This window comes from Vombatus ursinus, unplaced genomic scaffold (genome assembly GCF_900497805.2).
Source record: "Vombatus ursinus unplaced genomic scaffold, bare-nosed wombat genome assembly UNPS02014794.1, whole genome shotgun sequence".
NCBI lineage: Eukaryota > Metazoa > Chordata > Mammalia > Diprotodontia > Vombatidae > Vombatus > Vombatus ursinus.
In genome coordinates, this window is record NW_020954572.1 from 4,266,857 (window position 1) to 4,279,804 (window position 12,948).

The 12,948-nt window shown below is 38.0% G+C and overlaps 1 protein-coding gene across 1 annotated transcript in view; it reads left to right on the forward strand.

The window, feature by feature from the left end:
• CATSPERB (cation channel sperm associated auxiliary subunit beta) overlaps window positions 1-12,948 on the forward strand; it is a 238,521-nt gene that overhangs the window by 207,916 nt on the left and 17,657 nt on the right. The window contains exons 21-22 of the mRNA XM_027870178.1: window positions 265-375; window positions 1,246-1,356. Of these exons, the coding sequence (XP_027725979.1) occupies window positions 265-375; window positions 1,246-1,356 (222 nt within the window). The remainder of the gene's footprint in view (window positions 1-264; window positions 376-1,245; window positions 1,357-12,948) is intronic.

Here is a 12,948-nt window from a genome sequence, read left to right on the forward strand (position 1 = left end):
GAATACCAGAGGTCCTATTATACTATAGAGCCTATTATTATATAGATTTCTTATCTCCAGGAAAATGTGAGTTAGGAATGGCCAAGAGGTTAGGGATGACTATCCATCCCCAAGTGCAGTTGGGGCAGTTCAATGCAACTGTAGCTCCTACTGGTTATTGAGAATGAGAATACTCACACCCAGTGTAATATAAACAACATTATTGTATAAGTTTATGCTTATTTACTGAGCTTTGTTTGTATAATTATGTTTAATTCCATGCAGAACAACTACAGGCCTCCATCAGAACTAGGAAAAGATATCCCAACCACTAATAACTTTTATAATGCAGATCCTAGCAGACCCAAGCTAAGAAATTACCACCCCCAATCAAAAGTAAGTCATTTCCTATGGTTACACTAGTGTTTTTGTGAACTCTAGAATTCAGCACAATCATATACTGAATCTCTGTAACCCCTACTGAATTTCATCAAATCCATAAGACATTACTGACGATGTTATCCCTTTGATACTTTTATTACTACTATTTTGTTTCAAGAAGGTGAACTGAATCACAAATGAAACTTAAGGAGTACACTGGTATCTCTTTGTTGTATAACAAATTTGTCTCTACAAAGTCCTTGTGTACTGTTTTTATTTTGTCTAGGGAAAAACTCTAAAGGACATGACATCATGAAATCTCCCACTTTGTCCTGCAACTGTCCTTTCACTAGTCAGAGCAACACTAAGGGTCTTCAAGCTGATGACTCCTAAAATTTTTCATTCATGGTCCTTTATGTAAATAAAGCATTTTCAATATATATTTCTCCATATTTCTAGGAACATTTATCCTTCCTTCCTTCCTTCCTTCCTTCCTTGCCTTTCCATTAGGATGCCAAGGTAATTACTTTGCACCTTTGTGTTCAGCCAACTTGAGGACCACTTAGAATTATGATCCCGGTAAAATCCTATTACTCCAGAACTCCAGGAGTGCTTTTTTTTCCCCTTGAGGATCTTTGTGTGTAAATTTCATATGTGACTTCCTGCTGTGGCCTTAGAGAAGATTGTCTTGAATGTATGTATTCTCTTAGGATGAATTCCTCTAGTTTGTTGGTCTGTATTTATTTGTGGGAAGAGGGAAAAACCAGTGAGCCAGTAACATCCTAGTATGGAGATCATGATTAAACTGGCTGCTGATTGCAATGAGTACGTGGCTAATGAATCATCTGAATTTTTTCTCTCTTCCCACTTCTATTTGCTTTGTAGAAAACAGGGATATATAAGCAGTGTTTAAACAAGACCTCTAGAGAAGACTGTAATTGTACTACTGAACAGAAGATGTCTCAAAATGTAGCTTTCTCAGACTGCACAGAAAAGGTAAGATATTGTGATAGCCTAAAAACAATTATTTAAATGCTCAATTCATGACATTAAACTGTTCTTAAAAAACAGAAACAAAGCTCACATCATATTTATAGAAAAGTATATTTATTCCATCCCCTCCTCTCCCCTCTTCCTTTTCCTTCCTTTCTCCATTCAACAAATATATCTTGAGCCCTTATCTCATGAAAGGCACTAAGATGATATAAACAATATAAAAAGGGAAACTATACCTGTTTTATTTTCCCTACCAAAATGTAAGCTATGACAAATCAGAGAAGGAAGAAACTATTTCCAAATTGGAGAGGGAATGACCATGTGAGATTTCAAGGAAGAGAGGGCATTTTAGGTGGCTTTGGAAGGACAAGCAAAGGTAGTTATTTCACTACCATTTGGTGTTATCTGGCCTCTTCTCTGAAAAGAACCAGGTTCTAGATTGTCCCACACTCACTATGGAAGCTATGCACTCCATTTCAATCCGGAGGGAGCAATAACGAAGTGCTAAGTACTATACGGTCCTCAGGAAATAGTTTGCGTCTCATTCCCCATTTCTACCTCTCGATGTCTATTTATATTTTTAGCCTAACGTGTGTTCCATGTGAATTTGCCGAATTAAAATAGCTTTGAGCCTCCTCCTACTGGAAAATTCTGCATATTCCATGAATCTGATATATTTCTCTGGGACCTAGTCTTTTAACTACACTATGATAAAGTTATGTAAAGTTGTAGACAAATAAGCTACACTGTCTACCATATCTGTTTACATTCCTTGCATAGAATAAAAAAGAGGAATAAAATAGTATTTAATCAAGCATCTACTATGTGGCTTTTTATCTGTACCTTGTCCTAAAACCAGATCATTTCCCCCTACCCCAAACAGTATTTAGGCATGCCCAAGGTCCACGAATTTTAGAAAATAGTTCAAATGGCCTAAGCTACACAATCCATACAGGAAAGTTCTAGAATTCAAGGACCCTAGGCTCAGACACAGGCATTCCCAGAACAACACATGTCTCCAGTTCAGAGGTCAACAATACTTCCCCAGTGGAAGAATTAGCAAATCTTCCTAGTGTAGGCAATATCACCTTGGACTCAGCCACCGGTTCCTCTGTAACTCCAGTGGGTACTATCTGGAAGTTGCTTATTTCAGGGACCAGTATTTATTTTTGGCATCATGTTGGCACAGACCTCTGACTACTTCCTTTCACATGTGGTTCATTCTTCACAGAATGGGTGAGAGGAGGAGGGGAAGAGATCAAGGAAAGACCCAGGCTCAGTTTCTTCAGCTACCATCCAACCCTTTCATCTCTGATCCAAAAACCCACATAGTACATCCCCATATACTATAAAGCTCTGCTTCACTTTTGACCCAAGGTGCTATTTGGATATATATATATAGATATAGTTATAGATATATGGATAAAAATAGATATAGATATAGACAGATAAATATATAGATATCTCTCTATATATCTATATCTATATATCCAAATAGCACCGTATACACCCATATATGCATACATACGCACATATGTACACACATACATACATATACAAATTATATACACACACACACACACACACATACACACATATCTATAGATATAGATATAGATATAGATATAGATTTTTAACCAATTCTTGGCTTCATGGCTGGGAATGTGACCTGATACTTGGAACCTAGCGCTCAAATCTCAGAATGTCATTAAGTGTAACTTCTGTTACACATTTAAAAAGAGAAGAAAAAAAGATAGGGGAAGAAGACAGAGTACATTTCAAAACTGAGACAAAACAAATTCTAAATTGCTTTAGGGAAGGGAAAGGAAATAAGCATTTATATAGCACCTACGTGGTGAGCAGTTTACAAATATTAGGAGGACATAGTATCAGCTATTTATAGATAGAAATGAACTTAGAGGTAATACATTGACATCCCTTCATTTTATAGATGAGGGAGTTTGGACTCATGGAATTAAGAGACTTCCTAAGGTTCCATAGGGACTACATGTCAGTGGCAGGGTTTGAATACAGGTCGTGTGACTCCAAAGCCAGCACTCTTTCCACTGCACTATTAACATAAGCTACCTGAACATCTGTTGAGGTTTCATGGTTTGCTGTGGGGGTTATCTCAAATGAATTCACAGACTCAGATCACCTTCAATCCAAGTGAAGGCATTTATTGAGGGTGATGCTCTCCAAAGGGCTGAGTTCCAAAAGGAACCAGCAACTTTAGTAAGACAAGACAGGAAATTTTATAGTGCCATGATACTGATTACACAACAGAAATTATGAAAAAAAAGTCAGGAGGGGTTTGTCAAGGGATTAGGTAATAGGGGAGGGGTTTATTAAGGGATTATGTAATCGGGGAGGGATACCCGCCTTGTTGGAACTAAAACCCATAATACATACAAACAAATCCTTTTCTAGAGGCCACTAATATATGAAAATGATATTATAATAAGCCTCAGGTGTACACCTGAAAGACAGCTTTTGCTATTACTGCATAGGTGCCTACTTAGGGAAAATCCCTTCTATTGTTTGGGATCCACATCCTACTTGGGTATCCTTTTTTTTTAATTTTTTTTTTTTATTTTTAGTTTTCAACATTTACTTCCACAAGATTTTGAGTTCCAAATTTTCACCCCATCTTGCCCCTCCCCCCACCCCAAGATGGCATGCATTCTGAATGCCCCTTCCCCTAGTCTGCTTTCCCTGCTATCTCTTCCCCCACCTTCCCCTTCTATTTTCCTGTAGGGCAGGATAGATTTCTGTACCCCATTTCCTGTATTTCTTATTTCCCAGTTGCATGTGAAAGCATTTTTTTTAAACATGTGTTTTTTTAAACTTTGGGTTCCAAATTTTCTCCCTTCCTCCCTCTACCCACCCTCATTGAAAAGGCAAGCAACTCAATATAGGCTATACTTGTGCAGTTATGCAAAACACTTCCATAGTAGACATGCTGTGAAAAACTAACTCTATTTCCCTTAATCCTATCCCGCCCCCCCATTTGTTCTATTCTTTCTTTTGACCCTGTCCCTCCTCAGAAGTATTTGCTTCTGATTACCCCCTTTCCAAATCTGTCCTCCTCTCTATCATCCCCCTACTCTCTTGTCCCCTTCCCCACCTGTTTTCCTGTAGGATAAGACAGATTTCCATACCTAATTGAGTGTGTATGTTATACCCTCCTTAAGTCAAATCCTACGAGAATAAGGTTCATTCATTTCCTCTCACCTTCCCCAGTTCCCTTCCACTGTAAGAGACTTTTCTTTTCTGTTTCTTTTTGTGAGATAATTTACCCTGTTCTACCTTTCCCTTTCTCCTTCTCCTAGTATAATCCTCTCTCACCCCTTAATTTTATTCTCCAGATATGACCCCTTCATCTTCAACTCACCCTGTGCCCTCTATCTATCTATCTATCTATCTATCTATCTATCTATCTATCTATCTATCTATCTATCTATCTATCTATCTATATATATAATATACATACATATAATTTTTTCCCTCCAACTACCCTAATACTGACAAAGGTCTCATGAGTTACAAATATCATCTTTCCATGCAGGAATGTAAACAGTTCAACCTAATAAGTCTCTTATGATTTCTCTTTCCTGTTTACCTCTTCATTCTCCACTTGAGTCTCATATTGGAAAGTCAAATTTTCTATTCAGCTCTGGTCTTTTCATCAAGAATGCTTGAAAGTCCTCTATTTCACTCAATATCCATTTTTTTCTCCTGAAGGATTATACTCAGTTTTGCTGGGTAGCTGATTCTTGGTTGTAATCCTATCTCCTTTGCCCTCCAGAACATTATATTCCATGCCCTGCGGTTCCTTAATGTAGAAGCAGCTAAATCTTGTGTTATTCTGATTGTGTTTCCACAATACTTGAATTGTTTCTTTCTGGCTGCTTATAATATTTTCTTCTTGACCTGAGAACTCTGGAATTTGGCTACAATATTCCTAGCAGTTTTCCTTTGGGGATCCCTTTCAGGAGGAGATCGGTGGATTCTTTCAATTTCTATTTTGCCCTCTGATTCTAAAATATCAGCTCAGTTTTCCTTGATAATTTCTTGAAAGATGATGTCTAGGCTCTTTTTTTCATCATGGCTTTCAGATAGTCCAATAATTTTTAAATTCTCTCTCCTGGATCTATTTTCCAGGTCAGTTGTTTTTCAAATGAGATATTTCACATTGTTTTCTAATTTTTCATTCTTTTGGATTTGTTTTACAGTGTCTTGATTTCTCCTAAAGTCACTAGCTTCCAATTGCTCCATTCTAATTTTTAAGGAAGTATTTTCTTCAGTAATCTTTTGGACTTCCTTTTCTATTTGTCCACTTTTGCTCTTTAGGGCATTCTTTTCCTCATTGGCTTTTTGGACCTCTTTTTCCATTTGGGTTAGGCTATTTTTTTAAGGTGCAATTTTCTTCAATATTTTTTTGGGTCTCCTTTAGCAAGCTGTTAACTTGCTTTTCATGATTTTCTTGCATCGCTCTCATTTCTCTTCCCAGTTTTTCCTCTACTTCTCTTACTTGCTTCTCAAAATCCCTTAAGAGCCCTTCCAAGGCCTGGGACTGATTCATATTTTTCTTGGAAGTTTTGGATGTAGGAACTTTGACTTTGTTTTCTTCTTCTGGTTGTATGTTTTGATCTTCTTTGTCCCAAAGTAAGATAATATAGTCTGACTCTTTTTGCGCTGCTTGCTCATGATCCCAACCAGTTACTTGAGTTTTAAACTCTTTGTTAAGGTAACAATCTGTTTCGAATATGGAGAATGTACTGTCCCAAGCTTTGGGGGTTTGTACAGCTGTTTTCAGAGATACTTCTAGGGACCTGAAAAGCGTCAGTTCTTCCAAGGTGGTATGATAAGGGGTGAGGTGTTTCCTCTCCACCGCCACAACAAGCTCCACCACGCCAGCACTCCTCCTCGCCCCAGGACCGCCCCTCAGAACTGTGACCCAGATGCAAGCACCAGTAAAGCAAGAGATTCCTGACTCAGCCCTGGCAAATAGATCCTTGCAATCCCCCTCTGATCAGCCACTCGATTCCCCCTCAGTCTGTGGGCCGGAAGCTCGGGACGCAGCCATTGCCCTCGAGGCGGCTGAGATCTAGCTTCTTCTCTCACTGCAGTAACAGACTTTTCCCACTAACCTTCTAAGTTGTCTTTGGCATTTGTGGTTTGAGAAGTCTGGAAACTGCCACAGCTGATTCAGTCCTCTGAGGCCTGCTCCAGGATCACTGGGGCCTGCGCACCCACGCCGAACTGTGCTCCTCTCCCAGCCCGGCGCGATACACCTTTCAGATCAGCCATCCAGTTTGTCTTGGCCTGGAAATTTGTTTTACTCTGTTTTTTTGTGGGTTCTGCTGCTTTAGAATTTGTTTAGAGCCATTTTTTGTAGGTATTTGGAGGGGTTTGGGGGAGAGCTCTAGCAAGTCACTACTTTCCCTCCACCGTCTTGGCTCCACCTCCCTGCTTGGGTATCCTGGTGGTGCTGCTCTCTGATTGGCTGGCTATTGTGATCCTGTCTAAGATTAGATGGATGTGGCTGTGGTTGAGCACATGAACACACCTGCTATTTCTGTAAGAAAAATGATGAATGGGTCTGGGAGCAGTGGCTAGCTAGAGGCAGTGGCTGGGATCCCATCACATGGATATGCTTGCTGTTTTTCTGAGAAATATGAGTGCATGGACATGCCTGTTGTTCTGGTGAAGCATATATTAGTTAGGGTATTGAGCTGAGGGAGCAATGGCTAGGCAGGGGGCAGTGAGCCTGCTGTTCAGGGAGGCCAATGATTGAGTTTGGGGGAAATAGTATGGTTAAAGCCTGATTGTGTGGTTAAAACAGGACATGCCTGCTGTCCATTGTTAGACTATTGGAGCTGTGAGTACCTTTGTTAGGATTCTATCATATCTAGATAATCAAGGTAAAACAAGGGAAACAAGAGATCATTTTTCTCTGTTTGATAGTTTCTTATCACCATTATCAGGTTCTATTCATTTATCCATTTGTTTGTCGATTTGTTCATTTATTCTTCCATTCATCCACTCACTTACTGAGTGTAACCATCCAAGGAAGAATAGTGAATGCTATAATAAGTCTTTGAATGATGCCTGTTTGTTAGCATTTTAGAAATGATGGGATTTTCTAGAATATTAGCATAAACCATCTATGCCCCCGGAGAGTTTTGTGTAATACTAATACTAATACTAATAATAATAATGAATTTATATCACTTTAAGGATTGTAAATTGCTTTTCATATTTCATCTCATCTTATGTTTATAACATCCTTGGGAGGATTCTTGGGAAGTGGGTGAATGTTTACTAATGTAGCATAGGAAGGATAGTTATGGTAACATCTCTCCATACTAGCGATATACTCCTTTCACAAAGAGGGTTCCTGGGAAGAATTGACTGAAACTTCAACAGCTCATATGGCCAAAGTATAAACTCACAGTTCTTAGTTACTGAAAGTCTTGTCCTCCTTTAGTGAATACATCATCAAGTTCCCCTTTTTGTAGCCTTTTGTAGAGTCCTGAAGTTGGCTTTCCTTGGTATGTACAGTTTGCCCTTGGTGTTTCTCAGTTCCCAATGCATACACTGCTATCAGTCATTGGTACTTTAGGGATATTGCTACCTACTTTATAACCTTAAGACCTTTTGAAGTTCAAAAAGTGATAGCGTTAACTGGTCAATCAAGGGAGGGTGAATGATAAGAAACTTGAGTCCTCTCCCCCAGTCTTTCAATATTGGATAATACCACTATTTGCCTGGCCTACTGCTGAATATAATGATTTTGAACTAGCTTGCTGTGTTATGCATAGGTCAGGTATGTCTTATTCTTTCAGTGAATCACCAGATAATTCTGTGGGGCATCATCAGCATTCATCCAATGATTTAAATCATTCTTCTTTAAAAAAAATAAACATTTATTGATTTTTTTATATCACCATAACTATTCCCAGCATCCCTTCCCCTCACCCTCCTAGAGAGTCATCCCATTTAACGCATGCACACACACACACACACACACACACACACACACTTTAAGACAAAAAAAAGAAAGAGAAAAAAAAGTACAATAGATCAATACATTGAAAAGATTTGAAAATGTGTCCAATGTGTAATGTGTATGAATCTCCCACCTCCATGAAGGAATGGATTGGGGGTGTCTCACTTGAGTCATGCTTGATATTTATAATTTTGTTCCATTAACTTTTGAAATTTTGGTGTTTGGTGGTTCTTTCCATCTACAGGGTTATAGGTACTGTGTATATTATTATTTTTGGCTTTGTTTACTTCACTCTGCCTCAGTTCATGTAGATCATTCCATACTTCTCTGTGTTCACCACATACATAGTTTTACAGCATAATATTATATTCATATACCACAATTTATTTATCCATTTCCTAATTGATGGGCATTTACTTTGTTTCCCATTCTTTGTTATCGCAAAAAATGCTGCTATAAATATTTTGGTATATATAGGGACTTTCTTCTTATCAATGCTTCCTTGAGGTTGTTGTTGCTCAGTTGTTTCAGTGATGCCTGACTCCCCATTTGGGGTTTTCTTAGCGAAGACACTAGAGTGGTTTTCCATTTCCTTCTCTAGCTCATTTTACAGATGAAGAAGCTGAGGCAAACAGGGTGAAGTGACTTGCCCAGGATCAAATAGGTAATGTGTCTGAGGCCAGATTTGAACTCAGGAAGATGAGTCTTCCTGACTCCAGGTCCAGCACAATATCTACTATGCTGCCCAACAGGATATAAACCCAGTAATATACTCTTTGGTTCAATGGTTATGGAAGTTTTAGCCTCTTAAAACTGCAGATTTTCAAATAGTTTTTCAAAATGGTTGTACCATTTGAAAGCTCCACAAACAATATATTAGTGTATCTATCATTCCCTCCAATATTGATAATTGCTTCTTTTTTCATCTTTGTAAAACCTCAAGTTTGTTTTGATTTGCATTTATTTTGATCAAACTGTCTTGGCCTTCTGTGATTACATTAATAGGAGTAGGGATAGAAACTGCCACCATTACACATACATGAGGAAACTGAGGCAGATGGAGTTTAAGGACTTTCCCGGTGTTGAAGAACAGAGACAAATCTCAAGTTCCAAAATGTGGGTTATCCAGTTTGCATGTTTCTGATCTCTCCACCATCAAAATCACAGAATCACAGAATCACAGAATTTGAGAGTTGGCAAGGATATTAGCAACCCACCATACATGTAAGGAAACTACCATAATACACCTGATAAGTAGTAGTCTAGTTTCTGCTTGAAGACCTCCAGGAAGGAGGAACCTCTCACTTATCTAGGCAGTTTATTTTAACTTTGGATAACTATAATTGTTTGGAAGTCACCTTCCCCTAACCCCCGATATCGAGCCTAAATTTGCCTCTTTGTAAATTCCACCCACTGGTCTTGCTCCTCTGGGACCAAATGGAACAAGTCTAGTAATTTGATCACATGACAGATCTTCAAATACTTGAAGGCAGCCTGACTCTTCTTTTTTCCTGGATAAACATACTCAGCTCCTTCAATCAATCCTTACATATCATGGACTCTAAAGGTGCACTATTTTGGTTGTTAGTCTTGTAGGTAGTCTTCAAGTTATCAATGTCCTTCTTAAATGTAGTGCTCTAACTGAATATAGTATTCCCGATATTGTTTGATGATACCAGAATACTCCAATCCAAGAAAATTTGCCTCTTAATGGGGTGTAAAATCACACAGACTAGGTACTAACAATAAAAAATAATAATGATAGCTAACATTTACATAGATATTTAAGGTTTATGAACTGCTTTATAAATATTATTTCACTTGATTGTCACAACATTATTATCCTCATTTTATAGATGAGGAAACCAAGGCCAACAGAGATTATGTGACTTGTCCAGGGTCAGAGATTCTGTTGTGGACATTTTTTCATGATGGTAGCAAACATTGTGATCATGCTTTTTCTTTACTTTTTACTTTTTATTGAATGGTTAATAGAAATGTTTTTATTAAATATTTATTATATGTAAAGTATTGTGCCAAATGTAAGAAGTAAAATTAAGTAAGACATTACTTGCTTTCATGGGGCTTACGTCCTTATAGAAGGTGACAAATATATGAAGAAGAATGAATTTGATTTGAAGTAAGACCTCTGGTTTAAGGTATTGGAGAGAGTATCAAAAGCTTTGTGAAAGAGGTACAATACCTTACTAAAGTAAGAGAATCTCTCAAAATTAGAATGGACCAAATATAAATATCTTCACAAGACCAAAGACTAAAAAAAAATTGAGGACAATATAAGGAATCTTTGATCCAAAACAACTGGCCTTGAAACTAGGTCAAGGAGAAATAATTTAATTGTACTACCTGAAAGCCACAATCAAAACCAAAGCTCTATGCCACCACATTTTAGGTCACGAATTAAAATTCCAAAGACCTATTAGAAACAGAGGGCAAAATTAGAATAGAAAGAATTCACTACTTAATTCCCAAAATGAATACAAAAATAAAATTTCCCGGGAATGTCACATCCAAAAGTCTGAGTTTCTGAGTAAAAAAAAAAAAAATACTGCAAGCATCTGGGAAAAGACAGTTCAAGTATCCGGGAAACACAGTCAAGATCACACAAGATCTGTCAGCTACTACTTTAAAGAAAAAGGGAACTTAGAATCTGATATTCTCTCAGGCAAAGATAAAGGCTTAAACCCAAGAAAAAACCTATGTGGCAAAACTGAGTATAATCATGGGAGGAATGGGGGATTTTAGTGAAATAAAGAATTTCCAAGGATTCTTAATTTTAAAAAAATGCTTTTTAGATACTGTGTAACATATACCCAGGAGTCAAGGGAAACACAGAAAAGGAAATATACTCTAGTAATTATAAGGAACATTATGAAGTGTTATAAGGTTATAAGTAATTATAAGGAACTATTATGAAGTGTTAGCATCCTTATTAGGAGAAGGAAAATGTATGCCCTCAGAACCCAAGGTCTTCAAGAGTCATGGAGGGAGTTAAATATTACATTGGACCTGGGAGTGGTTTTGTTATGTTTTGAGGATCTTAAAGTAGGGGGAAATAATACACTGGGGAAGAAGAGGGAAACAATTGAATGTAACTTACTATCTCACATAGTTGAGATACACAAAGAGAAAACTATACAAATAAGAAAGAAGGGATGGATTGAGCTGATGTCACATAAATCTCATTTTCATAGGAACTGAGCAAAGTAACATGATCTTCCTCTCCACCCCCATACAAACAGAAAGAGTTTCATATACAAACACATTAAACTTAATAGGTGGTATTCCAGACAAAAGAAGGAACTAAGAAAAAGGGCAGAGCAGAGTCAAGATGGCAGAAGGAAAAAGAACATTTTTTGCCTATTTCACTTCACAACAACCTGTAAAATATGCCAGGTTGAATTGTGATCAGTAAAGCCAAGAAAAAGTCACAGTGAGAAATTTTTTCCAGCCCAGGCAGCTTACAAAGACAGAAAGGTCTGGAGATTCTGAGGTGGGAGATAGCCAGGAGTGCAGTGGGGCAGCATAGCAGCCACAGTGGGGATGAGGAGCATTTAAGTACTCAGGGATGGAAAAGGAGGCAATAGAGAGCACTAAGACAAGAATTACTGGGTAGAAAGTTATTCCAAGGGACCCTTGAAATTGTCCTGGGAGCAGAAACAGGTGCCATATGGTAGTTCTTTCACTCATTACCCACTTCAAGGTCACAGATCCAGGGCAGAGAGGAGCAGTCAGTCTTGAGCAAGTGGAGTTCTAGCTATATACTGAATAAGAAACAAGTTCCAGAAAGCTGTGAGGCTCCAGGAGCACAGTAGTGACTCAGTTATAATTTTCACCCTAGTACATAAACCTGCAGTAAAATAAACAGAGTAGAACCAAAAGGGAACCAGAAATTTAGTTGTTCTGAACTTATAGAATCTCCCAGCAAGTTAGTAGTGACTGAGTCGAGCAGCATTCTACTGAAAATCAACTACACAAAAAAAGCCAACAGACCCATATATTAGTTAGGAACTTGCAGAGCTCAGACCAGGAGGGCTGTGAACAATTCTACCTGAATCACAGAACTTTGGAATCAATGAAAACTTGCAAGCCCACAGATTGAGCTGTGAAAGCAACAGAAAGATACAACCTCTCCACCCAGAAGTCCAGGTCAGAAAGCTGCCCAGAAGTTAGCAGAGTTCAACATTAATATAAAGTCCAAAGTCCATCAATAAACATTTATTAAACACCTACTATGTAACTGGAACTGTACTAAGTGCTGAGGATACAAATATGAAGAAAGAAAAAGCAATGTCTACCCTCAAGTAGCTTATAATCTAAAGATGGAAGACAACACAACACACAAAAAGGAGCCAAAAAGTGTGTGTAGGAGATTTGGGGAAGGTTTCAGATGTGGGAGCATGGTGGAAAAGTCAGAATTGTGGGTAGGCCAAATAACAAATCATAGAAGCAATAATTTCATTAAAGGTAATGACTATAATGAGACAGCATACCAAAATTTGAAGGAGTTCAATGGGTGTGTGGAAAACATTGAATAGTGGCAAAATGAAAGACAAAGA